The following is a 16,340-nucleotide window of genomic DNA, read 5'->3' as shown; positions in this document are numbered from 1 at the left end:
CAAAATAGGGAGCCGCGGTCACCGCTGGGAGCTCAGGTTTCTGCAGAGCCATGGTGATGCAGCAGCAGGGCCCATGGGGCCATGCCCGGGGGGCTACAGAGCCCTTCCCTGGCCCCCCCGCCGGAGGCAGGCTGCATTGTGCCAGCAGCTCATCGCTCCTGCCAGTACAGGAACCGGTCCCACCCCTGAAGTACACGGCCCGTGTCATCTGCTGCCAGGCACTTCTTTCACTTTCCGGGACCCCTCTCCCTGTTGGCCACCCCCATCCTGTCCTGACCCCTCGGCACCCCACTGTGCGCCCCACCTGGGCCTGGGGCCACGGGCTGACTTCTGGTCTCACCTGAGGGGACACACCTGGGCACGGATGGGGGGAAATGGAACAGAGCGGAGGGTGGGGGGAGACGAGCCCAGACTCACTCCATGCCTGGGAAACGCAAAGGGCACGGATTTTTGGCAAGGGTGGCTCAGGCATCCCGCTCGGAGGCTGAGGTGATGCTGCTAATTATAAGCCAGGAGAGCAGAGCTGTAAGAGTCAGGGCGAAGGTATGCCGGGCACGACGTCAGCGCCGCCTCTCCTCACGGGTGAGTAACAAGAATGAGCTGGAACGGGCTGGAAAGAGCTGAGCTTTTCTGCCGAGGGTGACGTAATGTGCAGGACAGGGACACGCCTCCGGGGATCGGGTATAAAAACCTCCGGCGGCAGCGGCGGGGCAGAACGCTTCCAGCCCACTGGAAAGGGACAGAAGCAGCAGCAGCCACAGCAGCAGCCGCAGCAGCCACAGCAGCAGCAGCCACAGCAGCGATGCTTTGCCGGATGCACCTCGCCCCATTCGCCTCCAGCTCCCTGGCCAGCCGGCTGGGCACAGTGAGGACCCTCTGGCCGCACGCAGAGACCATCTTCACCGAGCTGCAGCAGGAGATGGAGAAAGCTCGGGAGTTCATGAGCAGCTTCGAGCAGCTCCTGAGCAGCCACGGGGCCATGGCCACCGAGCACAGCCCGAGCAGCAGCGTGACCCTGCCCCAGGGCTCCGGGGATGGCTTCTCTGTCTGCCAGGACGTGAAGAACTTCGCCCCCGAGGAGCTGTCGGTGAAGGTGGTGGGCAGGAAGGTGGTGCTGGTGGGGCAGAAGGAGACGCAGAACGTTGATGAGAAGGGCTCCTTCTCCTACAAGTACGAGGTGCTGAAGCGGGAGTGGGACGTGCCCGAGGAGGTGGACGCCGAGGCGCTGACCTGCTCCCTGTCCAAGGACGGGCAGCTCCGCATCGAGGCGCCCAAGCTGGCGCTGCCTGCCGCTCCCGAGAGGAGCGTGCCCATCCAGGTCAGCCCTGCTGCCCCGCAGACCGGACCAGCTTCTGAGGAGGGAGCCACCACCAAAGCCCAGGCGTGAGAGGATGGGAGCCGACGGCCACGGCAGGACCGGAGCAGACAGGAGCGAGTCTCAGGCTTGAGCCCGGACGAGCTCCATCGGCCACGATGACATTTTTTTCACTAGACTGGAATGTTTTTGTATCCAATAAAAATACTTTTGCATTGAATCTTCTTGTGTTCTCTGGGTGTTGATTGATGGGGAGGCTGCGCCCTGCTCTCGGTGCCAGAGGAATGGGACACGCAGAGAGAGAAGAACCTCTCTTGCTTCTCAGGGCAGCACAAAATGGGGTCAGACAGCAGACCCAGAGGGTTCCATGAGGGAGGGGAGGGGATCTGCTGCTAAGAGAGGGAGGCAGGCAGGAAGGGCAGTCCCACTCACCTGTACAGGAGCAGCAGGGGTGCCCTCACCCCTTCCTCACACTGCTGCCAGCATCATCTCCAGCCCCACAAGCTCAGCCAATACCCATCCCCACACAACAGAGAGGGAAGCACACCGGGCTGCCTGGCAGGCTGTGGTGTGAAGCTGTTGTAGCCACACTTTCCCCTTCCCAGCTTGGCAAGGGGCTGTCAGAGTCCACCCTGAGCTCCCAGCAGCAGGGAGGGAAAAGCCCAACCCCGGGCGCGGTGCGTAACCACCACAAACACCCTGCTCAGGCCCGGGCAGGCAGCAGCTGTGTGGGCAGGCAGCAGGTATGCAGGCAGGAACGCCTGTTTGTGCTAAAGCCACCCTGAGATCAGACACACCAGAACACCAGCAGGTGCCCAGGCTCAATACCGAGCCCCTGTTGCAAGCACAAGACCCTCCTTAGGGTATCACAGATGCCTTCAGAGACTCCAAGTCTAGGAAGAAACCAGGCAGCCAGGGAGAGGAGCCAGCAGATGGCAACAGCACCGCACACAATGTCCACTGAATTGTTCTGAGTGGGAGCAGGGAAGCTCTTCTCCAAACTGGTCCATCTCTGGCTGCCTGGGGAAAGCAGCAGCATCACAGTAAGCACTGGGGGGCCCCACAGAGATCCTAAGCACCTCCAGCAGCAAATGTCCACACAAACAGCACCACACAAATGAGGTGGAGTGGGGGCCACCAAAGCCCACACCCCACAGGCAGCCCAGGCTCCAGCATGATCCCAGGCACTCCATCACCAAATCACTCCAGACCCTTCCTGCTTCCAGGAGTTTAAGGAAATCCAGCATGAGGAAGAGGCACTGAGACCTTGGAGAGCAGATGAAGGGCACACACAAGGCTGCTCATACAACTCTACTGCCAGGCTCTGTGACCCAGCCTCCCATGGCCCCTCAGCTGAGGGGGCAATGGGTTCCAAATGCAGCACATCTCCCTCCTCAGCCTCTCCTGAGCACAAACGGTGCTGCTGGCAGCACAGGCGGTAGGGATGGAGCTGCAAGGGGCTGCTCCTTCTTCCACACTGACTCCAGGTCCCAGGGTGGTGGGGTCTCATAGTCCACGCAGCAGTGACAGGAGAGCAGCATCTTCTGAGGCCATCATGCTCCAGGGACAGAGGCACTGTGTTCATGAATTCTGGAGCACCATCCCAAGCCTGTCCCACTGCAGAGCAGAGCTCCTCCACCTCTTCCCATCTTGCATTGTAGAGTTTCCCCAGAAGCAGCAAGCAATAATTCCCACAATTTCCCTCAAGTTTCCTTGAGCACGCTGGAGCCAAGGGAACACCAGCAGCATCACAGCCCAAGCTCAAGAGCCCCATTTCTCCCTCCTCAGGAAGGAAGGGCCCCATTTCCCTACCAAGGACATACCAGGAGCAGCCCAGCTCAGCTTTCACCAAGAACTGTTGTGCTCAGGTCCAGTCCCTGCTGCATTAAGAAACATGAACATAACATTGTTGTTAAGATAGGTTTATAAAAATTTTGTTTTAATCACACAAAACTGAAGTTTGTGATGAAGACTAAGTCAACAGTTCCTCTTAAATACCAGGATGCATAAGACACTGCATTAGGCACTAGGCAGCAGCCAACATCAGTTAGAGTCTGGCAACAGAAGCCATTTAATACCTCCCTTCATTCTTTGTGGAATTACAGGCTTTTGCAATACATGTCATTCCCACCAACAGGTTACCCAAGGTTTCCCCCACCCCACCTCTGTACATCAGTAAACCTTGTGTATTCCCACCAGAGCAGGGTTAACAATATTAGTGGCATCACAACCATCAAGAAAAGGACAAATTTCTATACAAGATTTTTTTTTTGCAAAAGTTGCAACAGGATTAGTGCATTACGACAGAACCGAGAGAAAAGAAGAGTTGGCATGCTGGAGTCCAACACAAAGAAAGACAACAGGCAGCTCGTTGGATGTACTATATTGACAAGATACTGATTGGTTACATGGAGAAACATACAATACAAAATACAGAAGAAACCAGTTTTGCTTCCCTCTGCCCCACCCCAAATACTCATCATTGATTTGGTCAATAAGCGGCCCAAGGGCCGGAGTTTGTCTCTAATGCTACAGTTTAGTGGTTGTTCTGGGCACATCGTACGGGATCAGCCTCAGCTCTTACAGACAGGGAACTTTAAACACGTGTCCCAATATCCCTTTGTTTCCCATAGTGAACTACAGTGCTGTGGGACCTGGCTGCTGCTGGCCTCACCTGCGGGACGGCCACGCTGGCTGGGCAGACACCAGGTCCTGCATCCACCACCACCAGGAAGAGGGAAGAGCAGAAGTTCATATATTAAAAAAGTGACTTAAGACTTAGAATTGAATTAGTATTTGTACAGAAAGGTGCAGGTGGAAGAACTCCCTCCAGCCTATGATCAGAAAGGGATGGAGAATCACAGCGGCGCCGGCAGCAGCCGCCCTACGGTAAGTGCGGTCGTTAGCGTGGGTTCCAGTCACTCCTCCAAGGGCTGCAGCAGCTGCTCAGTTGCTGCAGCACTGGCTTCTGCTGGGCTGGCTGCTCTCCTGAAGGTCCACCACCCGATTCCTGCCCGGGCCACCAGGAGCGTTCTGGGGTTCGTTTTTTGGCAGTTTCTTGGCTGGGAAGAAACAGGCTGTCAGCAGGGTCCTCCGGAGAGGCCAAGCTCCTCGCGCTGCGCGCCCCAGCCTGAGCCCTCAGAGCTCAGGGACAGGACAAACGTGCAGTTTGCACTGCGTGCCAAACCAACCCATCCTCAGCTCTGGCTGGCATCAGACCTGCTCCCATCTCCATCACCCCCCCAGATACAGGGACATGCTATAGTAGCTTCCTCGAGTCAGCTTTAATAAACTCTCGGAGGCCTAAAACACACCCAAGATAGCTCAGCTACCCTCAGAGGCATAGAAATCAGCAGGATGGCTTCTGTTGCAGTGTTGGAAGCAAAAAGGTTTAATAAAAGGCAAAGTAAGAAACAGAGAAAATCGAGCTAGGTGCTAGATGTTCTTGCCCCTGGTAAAACACCTCACAAATGCGATTCGTTTCTCTGTTCACTCCTTTTTCTAGTTAATTGCCCAGGTGGCACTTTTTGGCTTCTGTCCAATTCGCTATCCTTAAGTTTGAGGTGAAGTTTCTTAGGTCCTATGAGGTGTCTTTTCACTTAAATCAAGGAGAGAAACTTTTTGCTTCTTTCCTTTTAGGGGACAGAGGATAGTTTTGTCACTCCGTTCACAGGGGGCACATTCCTGCAGGGACTCAGAACCTTTGCAAGGCTAAGGCTCCACACGCTCAGGGAATGACCAATCACACCAGTGTGGCAAACTGCCCCAGTAAGAGCCACCAGCCCTGGCTGACAGAGAACCCTCCTGGGCTGCAGTGCTGGCACTCAGAGCTGCCCCAGCCCTACACAGGCCGTACCTATTGCCATGAAGATTTCATTCACATTCATCGCTGTCTTCGCTGACGTCTCCATGAACAGCAAGCTGTTGTCATCTGCATATGTCTGTGCATCCTACAAAATCACATCAGAGTGCTAAAGGCAGCCTGGCAGGAGGCCCAAGCAGACTTCACTTGTCAACACACAAACTGTGGAGAAATGCTATATCCCACCCTGGGCCAGAAATTCCCTCCCCTGTCCCTGCTCCCACCTGGCCTGGACAAGCCAGGGACACGCTCCACCAGCAGCCCTGCATGGCCAGTGTCCCACAGCTGGGCTGGGGCACAGCCTGACTGAGCCACACGGCGCCTGGGAATGTGTCACCCACTGCAAGGGCAGCACAAGCCATCCTGTGTGAGGGCTGGGTAAGAACCTCTCCTGAGCACCTGCCTCAGATGAGGTAAGAGCTGTGAAGAGCAGAGAACAAGCTAGGAATGATTCCTCATGTGTCTTGTACCCAGAAGATGCTGTTTCACACCCTGCAGACATCCCCACATGAGTAAGGCAGCAAAGGAGGCTGAGGACAGAAGTTTGTGCTCTGTGGGCCTCCTCCTCCACATCCACCAGGACTTTCACCAGCCAGGGCCACACGTGTTGTGACAGAAGCAAGGGCACAGACCCTGCTCAGTGGCATCCCGCAGTCCTCGGCACAAAACCTCACTTTCGTTCTCCCTCAAAGCACATTTTATATAGCTGCCATCTTCCCCACTTAAGCAAAAATATGCTTTCCTGACCTGCTAGGGAAAAACTCTGGATTCCCACTTACCTGGAAGTCCACAGCTCTCTTGTTGGCAAGGTCTGCCTTGTTTCCTGCTAGTGCAATTACAATATTGGGGCTAGCCTGCCTCTGCAACTCTTTCACCCAGTTCTTGGCTCGTACAAATGTGTCCTGGAAGCAAACAGGAGGCAGCAGTCAGGAAGGGCAGCCATGTAGGAATCCACAGGGCAGATATGATTAGAACAAGGCTTTCCTGTGAGAAGCGTCCTGCCTCTGCAGCACTTGGCAGCAGGATCCTTTATCAGCTCCCAGCCTTGGCCGGAGCTGAGGAAGAGGCCGTGAGCAGTTTTCAAGAACTTGGCGGCCCCAGCCAGGTACTTGCAGGGCTCTGACCCAGGCACACTCCCAGGGAGCCTGCTGGCAGCCCCCCAGCCCTGCCCACACTCACTGTGTTGGTGATGTCGTAGACCACGATGGCAGCCTGGGCCCCCCGGTAGTACATGGGGGCCAGGCTGTGGTATCGCTCCTGCCCCGCCGTGTCCCAGATCTCAAACTTCACCGTTGTGTCATCCAGACACACTGTCTGTGTTAGGAAGGCAGCTGCAAGAGAAGGGGGCTTGCCTCAGCTCCAGCAGGACAGGGCCCAGAGCCAGCACAGGAGCTCAGAGCAGCTCTGCTGCCACATGGGAGTGAGCTGAGCCCTCAAGAGGCCGGTGCCACTCGTTGTGGCAGCTGCAGCTCTGCTGTCACACAATCCAGAACCATCACACAGTGACAAGAAAGCGGCCTGGAGGGCCCAGGCAGCAGCCAGCCCCTGGAGCATCCAGAGTGCCAGACCCTCCAGCAGCCCTGACAGGGATCAGAGTCTGTGGCACCACCAAGGTGAGACCTGGGGAGCACCAGCAACAGCACCAAGCTCAGCCCCCTTACACCACGCAGCCCAGTTTAGTGACTGGCTGCTGTCCCAGTGAGTCCAGCACCATGTGTCACACCAGCACAAAGGCACAGGTACAGACTGAGGCACAGCACAGCCCTCCACAGAGGGGCATTGGGCCCTGCTTGCCAGTAAGCCACGCTTTCAGCTGTGCTTGCTCCCTGCACAGGTGACAGAGGGACAACTCAAGCCTTTTCTCAGGACGCCCCCCAGTATTGCTGCTCAGAGACCCACATGCCAGCTAGCCTTTGGCTGATTTGTGACACTTTGCTAATTATTTCAAGCTAATAAACTACTAGACCTGAAAGCACTGTGAAAGTAGTTAACAGAATCAGGCTAGAAACAGCCCCAAAATCCCAGGTCATGGTCTTAAAAGATAATTAAGGGCTATAAACCAAGCTGAAGGCCTCAGTTCCAATTAGAAGCTGGAGCTGAGGCACTGGAAACAAAGCCTCAGAGGCAAAGTGTGGAGTTGCCATAGTGTCATTCTCTGCTGTGCTGATCATTACACCAACAAACAAATTGTGAACCAAGAGTTAAAGCATTAACCGTTTGCCTCTATTTATAGCAAAAATCCCAGACCAGACCGAAATAGCCAGTCTCGCTTCTGACACCCCAGACTGCCCCAGCAAGGTCAGCACCTCCCGGAGCTGGCACTCACCTCCGATTGTGCTCTCCTGGTACTCGTGGAACTGCCCCTTCACGAAGCGCAGCACCAGGCTGGACTTCCCCACCGCTGACTCGCCCAGGAGAACAAGTTTGAACTGGCAGATTTTGTTCCCAGCAGCTGGTCCATTCGGTCGGGCAGCCCCACCTCGACCTGCCATCGTGGCCTAAGTGCAGGAGTGCCTAGAGTTAAGGATGCTGCAGGTTCTGCACTGGGATCCACCTGTAGGCAGGTTGCAACTGGAAGAGGAGGTCAGAGTTAGTGACACGCTCAAGGGACCAGCTGTACCAGTTCTAGAGGGTGGTTTGATCTGCAGCCACCATCGGCACACACCGCTGGTGGTTCCTTCCCACAGTGCAAAGTTACTGGCTGTGAGCACCACAGAGCAGCCCCTGCAGCAGGATCTCAGCCTGCAGAGCCTCCCTGGAGAAGAGGTAAGGGTAATACAAGCTCTCCTCCTCACCAGTGGGCCCTGCAGCACTTCCACCCTGCATGGATGCTGCACACACCTTGCTGGGGTGAGGCAGGTAAGGAGCACCCAGCACACAATGGGTGTTGCTAGAGCTTTGTCTGTTCAAACAGCAGTTACTCAGTTCACAGAGGTAGCTGAGCTTGACCTTTAGCTCCCTCCTCCTTTCCTGAGTTCACGAGGAAGCAGCTCCAGACTGTCAGTGCTGTACAGAGCCATCCCAGGGTCACAGTGGCAGGAGGCAGCTCTGCAGGTCACGAGGCATTTGGACAAAAGGAGTTTCTAGAGCTGTCTGTTTGTCCTGAGCCACTTAGACCACAACATTCTGCACCTCTCAGAGGGCCCAAGGATGGCCCTGGCGCCAGGCAGGTGGGCTGCTCCAGGGGGGCCACCTGAGGAGATGCCCACCTCAGAAAGGCACCGAGAGCAGCTGCTCCCCCTCCCATTCCTGCTGCACACCAGGGATCACCCCCCAACCTGATCCCAACAGAGGCAGCACCCAATGCTTCCCATGCCCACCCCACTGCCCCAGCACCCTTATCCCACAGCATTCCAGGTCACTGGCCACGTTCCTCACAGGGACTGTTCAAAGCCAGCATGAACAGACAGCACCCCCTGGGAGCAGCACTGCCAGCCACTCCCCAGCGGTGCAGAAGCACAAAACCACGCCAGGAACAGCAGGACAAGCTGATCTGCATCCAGAGTTACCCACAAGTGAATCCCAGGGCCTCCCTAAGCACTAAGCTCTGCTGCCTGCAGAGAACAGGAATGCTTTCCAAGTACACAGTTACAGATTTAGGCACATTTCCTGTACCCTTCACAACTCCCACTTCCCTGTGGATGATAAATGCTACAGTTGATTGCATCTGCTGTGGATCACCACTTTCCCTTCTACTCTCCTAAGGCAGGCTGTTTGTGGAAAGAAAAGGCCCCAAAAGCCAATTTCTCCTCATCCTGAGAGCACCCCAAAGAAACTCTGTGCACATCCTGCATTTTCCCAGCAGTTAGATACCCATGAATAAGAAGTTTAAAACAGGTCAAACAGGAGCAGAGTGTCCTGTGAACAAAGCTCAAGCCTCCTCAGCACAGAGAAGAGTTTCAAACAGCTGCTTTCCAGGGCAAGGCCTGTCCAGCTGTGAGTGCTTGAGGTTACTTTAACTATGCCTCAAGTTTAAACAATCCCACAGCTTGACAGGGAACCTCCAGCCATTTCAGAGCTACTCTGGAGCCTGTGAGTGCCAGCAGCTGGAGAACCCAGCAGCTTACACAACACAAAGCACTTGAGCATACGCTGACCTAGAGACATCTCACCTCAAATTGCTCTGAGCAGGGGGCAGTCAGACACCAGCTCTTAGGCTGGTACCAGTCCCCAGAGCTGGCAGGTGGGACAGAAACCAAGGAGCGAAACTTTTGAGCGCTGTGGGATGTTTCAGGAGCCAGAGCTGTGAAGCCATTGCTCTGAGTCCCAGTTTTGGGTTAATTTTTGTAATTCAGAGCTGGGTCCTCGCAAGTAGCACAGTCAGGACTCCTCTCCCTCTGCCGAGGAAGGGCAAACACTGTTTGACTGGATGAGAAAGCTTGATATGAAACAGACCAACAACTGGTTTTGCTGGACAGTGAGGGTGCAGCATTGCTGCTCTGGCAGGAGCAGCTTGGTGACCACCAGGTTCAAGAGGCTCAGCAGCAGCTCTGCATCTCTACCAGCCTGAAGAGGCTTCCACCTTTTAGAGTTTCCCCTTGCAAGGGAACAGCTTTGGTCTAACCTTGTATTTATAACTCCCTGGGCAGTCTATCAGCTCCACTGCTGCTCCAGACCAACATTCTGCACAAACACCGTGTGAACCACAGTGTGCCTGAGTTATGGCCTCCCGAAATCTGATAGTGGTCATTCCCAGAGCAAAACAAGGAAATGAGCTTGTTGACATCCTCAAGTCTTAGCCTGACCTATATTTCACAGATCTTGATGCATTTTGCCATCTGCTTGTGCTACGTGAGCTCCAACAGAATTAGGTGAGCACATCTACGTTGAGCTCACTGTGGACAGCCACTGGGCAGTGCAGGCAGGGCAGCAGCCAGAGCTGCTCCAGTTACAGAGAACCAGATCATCATCTAAGGGTGGTCTGATGCTTGGATACATGATTATATGGCTTCACGTTCACATGAGAAGTTGCCATATTTTTCAGGTGTTTGAGTGGAATGTAGAGACCCTAACTGGTCACTGGTGGCCTTGGGCTAAGGACACACCCTGGATGACCAGCTGGTGGTCACAGGAGGAAGCAAACACCCAAAGGAAGTGCCACCAATGCTGCAGACAGTCAGCACGCTCCCTGGCAGGACAGGCACTTTCTGCCAATGCCACGATGCTTGAGGATTCCAGTCAGGCAGAACTCAGCTCTGCAGAGGCAACAGGCAGCAGAACTACAGAGCCTGAAGCTGTGCTGGACCAGCCCACACCCAGCAGTGGACACTGACCTTCCTGCTGTATGAAGCCATTTCTGGGGCTTGGGGTTCATCCTCCCAGCTCTTCCAGCAGAGGATTGGGCATTCCCCCCTCCCTGCTCCCCACGAGAACCCTGGCACTGACACTCGAGCCAGGGTCAGGCAGACCAAAATAACCCCAGCAGCACCACACAGACAAGGGAAAGCAGCTGAAGCCCCAGCTCGTCATGCTAATTCAAGCTGCCAAGGCCATGAAAAGGAAGGGCATGGTGGGGTACTCATGTAATCAAGATTAACAGGCATTAATTTTTCTCCTAGTTTCTTTTAACCAGTGAAACCCAGCAGCTGGGAGATCACAAGACCCGTGAAAAGGCTCCTGCTGGTTTGTTTACCTGCCCTACCCACCTCCTGCTCACTGAAGCACACACAGGAGCTCTGCATCCCACAGCAAAAGCACTGATTTTTTTAATTGTGAACTCCTAACATAGTTTGTTTGCTTTGAGATCCAAGTCAAGTACCAATTCCTGATGCTGTCCCACAGGTGAGAGCTCCAGGTCTATCACTTCTGCAGTTTGTGCTCCTCTGAGCCCTCCTCTGCCTGCCAGGGTTTGCTGCAGGGGGCTGTACACAGCCAGGAATATTAAACTCAAAAATCTGAGTGCTCTAAATGAGAAAGCACATGGCATGGCTGCTGCACTCCCTGCCTGCCCAAGTGCTAGACCATGCTCCAGAGCTCTCAGGATGCTGGGGAACAGCACCAGAGCCCATTTCAAACAAACCTACCCAGGACAAAAACACAAATCTCCACATGGAAATTACTGTCGGATGCCCATGTTAACCCTCCCACCACAGGGGAGCTGCTCATTTAAGGTGTCAGAAGTCAGAGAATCGGATATTTTTGCCCTGTGTTCACCCAGTAGCAAAAAGTGCTCTGAAAGCTGAGGATATTTAGAAACCCAATCCTGAAGACTCTGGTTACCCAAACGACTGCTGCTGCTCTCAGCTATGCAAGGAGTTGCTTCACTGGGGATTTGTTGGCTCAGAACCAAAATACTCAAGACAAAAGCCCCAGTGAAGTATTTATCTCGTTAAATAGCTGACAGTGTTACACGAATTCCTTGGCAAAGGAAGCCCTGAAGTTACCCAGTGGTTTTGCTTCACCTCACACTGCACAGGCAGCTGGCCCAGGGCTGCAGAGTCAGCTTCAGGACATGGAGCCAGGAGCAGCTTCCACGAGCAGGACCAGCAGAAAGTGTGGGTCTCACCAGAGCCACACACAGACCACACTGCCCAGGCTAGCACAGCAGGGAACACCATCCTAATATTCCAACTCATCAATCTGACTAATCAGAACAAACTTCCTGAGCCTGGCTGCAGGAGGGTCCAGGCTGCAGGGAAAGGAGGAACAGACCCAGCTGTTACAGAGAAAAACCAGGAAACACTCAACCTACAGAGCTCAGTCCCATCAGTCCCAGATCCAACCAGGCTCATGCTTTACCTGCTAGCCTCACTCCAAGACCAAGTTTCAACACTCTGCCTCCTCCTGCACGGACCAACACCACGCTGCCTCCTCCTCCTGCATGGACCAACACCACGCTGCCTCCTCCTCCTGCACGGACCAACACCACACTGCCTCCTCCTCCTGCATGGACCAACACCACGCTGCCTTCCTACCTTCTCCCGGCCCAGAGAATGAGCCCTCAGAGCCCTGATCGACAAGGACACAGTCTGGAGCTCAGGAACTGCTCTGAACTGGGCCACTCTCCACCTCAGCTGGCAGGAGCTGCACTGCAGCCCTAAAGTGCAATTCACAGACCCAAATCAGCTCAGACAGCACTTTCAGCAGCAGTCCCATGGCTGTGACTAACTTATGATAGTGTAACAACTTCTCTGTGCAGTCCCACGTCTGAGACTCACAAAGACTTGGACATGCTTTAATTTAGAAGCAAATAGAATTTCCATTCCAAAGTTGAACTATTCATTCAGCTACAGACCTGAGCTAGTACCATCTCCTTCTCATGCTGCTGATACACACATCTGCTTCCTGACATTTGCACACCCATGGCCTCTGGAGCAGCCCCAGCAGCCAGCTGTTTCCCAGAGCAGCTTTTCCAAAACAACTCTATCCCCAGAGATTTCAAGGCCACCACTCTGCTGTGACAATCCCTCCAGCACAGACTTCTGTGGAAGAGTTTTACATCACCTCCATCTCTCATCAGCTGCCCACTGGCTCCCTGTCCCACAGTGGCTCCCTCTTGGAGCCCTCATCCAGTTATTCTTGGCACAGCAAGGATGGAGAATCAACTCAGGGATGCAGCCTGGACTGACTCAAATGGAACAAAAGCATCAAGGTTTTTAATTCTTCAGCAAAGCTTGTTTAACTCCTGCTCAGATGCCCTCAACAGACACAGCTTCACTTTGAGCAGACACTCAGCAACACGTGCCCTGGACAGCACGCATATTCACTCAGCAAGAAGGCAACATCAGCATTGCAAAGCAGCAAACTGCCACCTGCACTGCAAAGAATCTGTGACCTTCAGAATATCTTTCCCAGACGGCACAAAGATCTCCTGCCTCGAGCAGCTCCTTATTTGGAGTGCTACCAAACCAAAGCAAACATGAAAACCAGTGTTTTCTTATCTGTTTATGCAGAGTTGCTCCAGCAGCTCATTCCTGTGCTCCAGGGGAGGACAGCATTCCCCCCCAGACCTCAGATGAATTTTATACCTCCCCACTACTGTCACATCCAGGAAGGTTTCCTGTTTCTGGCCACTGTCTAAGTGTTTTCGGTGTTATTCTGACAACTTCTCGGGACTTGCATAAGAGGCTGCAAACTTCATACCCCAAGGGAAGAAAACAGCTGACTCCAACATTTCTACATTCTATCCTCTTTTAAGTCTGCTGACAGGAATACTCTGGGCTACACCCACTTCATTAGAAGCGTTCCCATTTCATTTCCTGTGTCGGAAAGCACTCGGCATTCCTTCCCCCTCCTCTTCAGGGAGATGCCAGACCACCCTCCAGAGCTGTGCAGCAGCTGAAGGAGCCTGGACGCAGAGCTGATGAGTGGCAGGGCCCAGAGCAGCCCTGGAGCTGAGCCCTGCTGAGATGCAGAAGGGCTTTGCTGTGATGGAGATAATCCCACACCTCAGCACAACAATTTGGCCAAGCACACACACACACACACACCACCAGACAGTTCCTTTACACACTGCCCAACAGGCTGGGAGACCTAAAAATTGGTGAAATCTCAAACTGGCAAACCAAAACCACTGCACCAATGCATCACTGGTTTCACGGGAAAGCAAAGTGTACCCTACTAATGCAAAGCCAGATCAATGTTTTATCTCACTATATTCACAGCCACATGCCAAGCCAGCCTTTCCCTCCTGCTCTCCAGTACCTCAAACCCTCTCCCTGAGTCCATCTCACCTTGCCTGGGTTGTTCCATCACCTGAAGAGGCACCAGCACCCACTCACAGAGCCTACAGGGACCCCTCACAGCCTGCAGTCAAATGCCAGCCAAACCAGCCAGAGCGTCTTAGCAGAGCAGGTCACCCCAGAGCAGATTTTTGGTCTGAAGGTGTTGACTGTTCCAGCAAGCTGTTGTGACTCAGGAGTGGTCTGAGGTGATTTCAGCACCGAGACACAGGTATGACCCCAAACATTGCTGTCCTTGACCCCCCAGATCCAGCCAGGCTCGTGCTTTACCTGCTCACCTCACTCCAAGAACACATCAACATTGTCCTGCAGCTACTATCCTGAATTCTCAGCCCTTTTCAGACACAGTTCTTTCACCTTATTATCCAGGTGAGCTGAAAAGAAATGTAAAAGGCTTTCAGAGTCAGGGCAGTCGTGGACATCAGTGGGTACTGCAGGAAGCTCCCTCAGACTGCATGGCACGTCAAGACAATGGACTGAGTTGGCTTTTTAGCCCCAGCCAAGGCTCAGAGGTAGCCCAGGAGCCCCAGCAGAGCACAGGCCCAATGTCAGGCTGTAAACAGGGCAGCTCAAGTGAGCTGACCCTCCCCACAAAACGCTAAGAATAGCAGATGCAAGTTGTTCCACACCAGACTTAAAATAGTCCCTCGACATGTCCTCCCCTGCAGCCTCCCTCCAGCACTGAAACAGCCAAGGTCAGAGCTCCAGGAGCCACATCCCAGGGCAGCTGGGCCGGGGGCAGAGCTGGGCTGGGCTCCCTGCAGCCCCCAGCACCACTCCCAGGAGCTCTGTCAGCTCCCTGAGCATCACCAGGAGTAAGGTCTGAGCAGCTTCCCCAGGATCTGGCAGGGCAAACCTGTTGCTCACGCTCACAGCTGCGCTCCCGGTGCAATCCCACCAGGATCACCCCCAGCTCACACACCAGGGTCTGCCCTGCTGGGACAGAGATCCAAGCACAGCCTCGCCGGAGATCCCCTTACAGACCAGCCACACGCTGTCCTTGCAGCCCGTGGCCTTGCTCAGGGCGCTGCAGCCCCAGGGGTTTCCCTTCACAGGGGCCCGAGGGGCACAGGGCAGCGAGCCAGGACAGGCTCCCCTGGAGCCCATGAGCAGCACCCCAAGTCACCTCCCTCACCTCAGCACTCCCGGGAACTCAGATGGGCTTCCCAGCTCCTGGAGCTCCCCTTCCCCCCTCAGGGGCTACAACACACAATCCCACCATGAAAACCCCTTCTGTCCTAGCACCACGCCTTCCCCAACCCCATCAACTTCCACTCAGCCACGGCTGGGACCGACGGGAACCGGGGCACAGTCCCACGGTACCGGCTGCAGGTGCTCGGTCCCGCTGCCCCGGGAGCCGCTCCTGCTCACGGGAGGAGCCCGACCCGAGCACCCACAGCGCCGCCGGGACGCCTGCCCCGAGCCGGGCACCATCCCCCCCGGCTCCCCTCCCGCTGCCGCTCAGCACACACCGGTACCACCGGGCCGGCGCCGCCGCTGCCCCGCCCGGCACGACACGCAGAGCCCCGCTAGGCCGGCGCACTGCTAAAGGCTACCCGGCCGTCCAGAGCCCCCGCCCCGCCGCCGGCGGCGCCCGTCCGCTCAGCCCCAGCATCGCCCCGCCCGGCACGGCGGCGCCACCGAGCCCCCGCTCCCCTCCCGCCACGGGGCCCCCCAAGCGGCGGGGCCCGGCTGCCGCCCTCGGCCGGCCGAGATCCCGGGGAAGGGGTCCACATCCTCGGGCCGGGCTGGGCCATCCCGGGGCGAAAGGCGCGGGCGCGGCCGCACTCACCGCCCGCAGCGCCGCTCCCGCCGGTGCGTCTCGCAGGCCCCGGGCCTCACTTCCGCCTTTACCCGTTCCGCTTCCGGACCCGACCACCCTTTCCGGCCCCGCTTGCCGGCCACAGGCGGGCACAGCTGCCAATCACATACTCGCGCCCCGCCCTCGCCCCGCCCTTTGGGTGAGCTGTGCGTGACGTCATTGCGCTCCCGCTGGGGCTGCTGGGAGTTGTAGTCCGGGGGTGTCCCGGCGAGACCGGCCCCGTGAGGGGCTCGGGGAGGCCCGGACGGGGCGGGGCGGCGGCGGACGGAGACTGAGCGGAGCCGGGGCTGGAAAAATAAAGCCTTTATTTCTCGGTGTTGCGGGGAGCGTGGGAGAGGCGGGGCGGAACAACACGAGCTACAGCCGCGGAGGGGCGGCAGCGGCCGTGACCCCCGGGCAAACCGGAGACCCCACCGGAGACCCCACCGGAGATCCCTACGCTGCCCCGCCACGTCCCACAGCCCCGGGAGACCCGGGCGGGGCTGCAGAAAAGGCCCCGAGGGCCAAAAGTATAAAACCGTATCAAAATCCCTGCGCGCGTCCGGAGCGCAGCATCCCGGGGACCCCCGGGGGCACGGCCCCGCCGGGCAGCGTCACCGGCAGCGGAGAGCCCCGCTGAGGGTCCCGGTGCGGGTCCCGGTGAAGGTCCCCGTGAGGATC

At 56.0% G+C, this 16,340-nt stretch overlaps 2 protein-coding genes across 2 annotated transcripts; one reads left to right on the top strand and one right to left on the bottom strand.

Moving 5' to 3' along the window:
* The first annotated feature begins 717 nt into the window (after positions 1-717).
* On the top strand, positions 718-1,535 carry LOC119712105 (heat shock protein 30C-like). The gene has a single exon (XM_038162995.1). The coding sequence runs from the start codon at positions 803-805 to the stop codon at positions 1,385-1,387; it is 585 nt and encodes a 194-aa protein (XP_038018923.1). The 5' UTR covers positions 718-802; the 3' UTR covers positions 1,388-1,535.
* A 1,698-nt stretch (positions 1,536-3,233) lies between these two features.
* Positions 3,234-15,785, bottom strand: RAB5C (RAB5C, member RAS oncogene family). The gene is made up of 6 exons (XM_038162993.1): positions 15,651-15,785; positions 7,504-7,748; positions 6,357-6,508; positions 5,957-6,079; positions 5,172-5,265; positions 3,234-4,377 (listed from the first exon to the last, which is right to left on the bottom strand). The coding sequence occupies exons 2-6, from the start codon at positions 7,667-7,669 to the stop codon at positions 4,262-4,264; spliced, it is 651 nt and encodes a 216-aa protein (XP_038018921.1). The 5' UTR covers positions 7,670-7,748; positions 15,651-15,785; the 3' UTR covers positions 3,234-4,261.
* Between the last annotated feature and the right edge of the window lie 555 nt (positions 15,786-16,340).

This window comes from Motacilla alba, chromosome 27, assembly GCF_015832195.1.
Source record: "Motacilla alba alba isolate MOTALB_02 chromosome 27, Motacilla_alba_V1.0_pri, whole genome shotgun sequence".
Classification (NCBI taxonomy): domain Eukaryota; kingdom Metazoa; phylum Chordata; class Aves; order Passeriformes; family Motacillidae; genus Motacilla; species Motacilla alba.
Note: the sequence above shows the minus strand (reverse complement) of the source record. Positions and strands in the feature narration are given on the sequence as shown.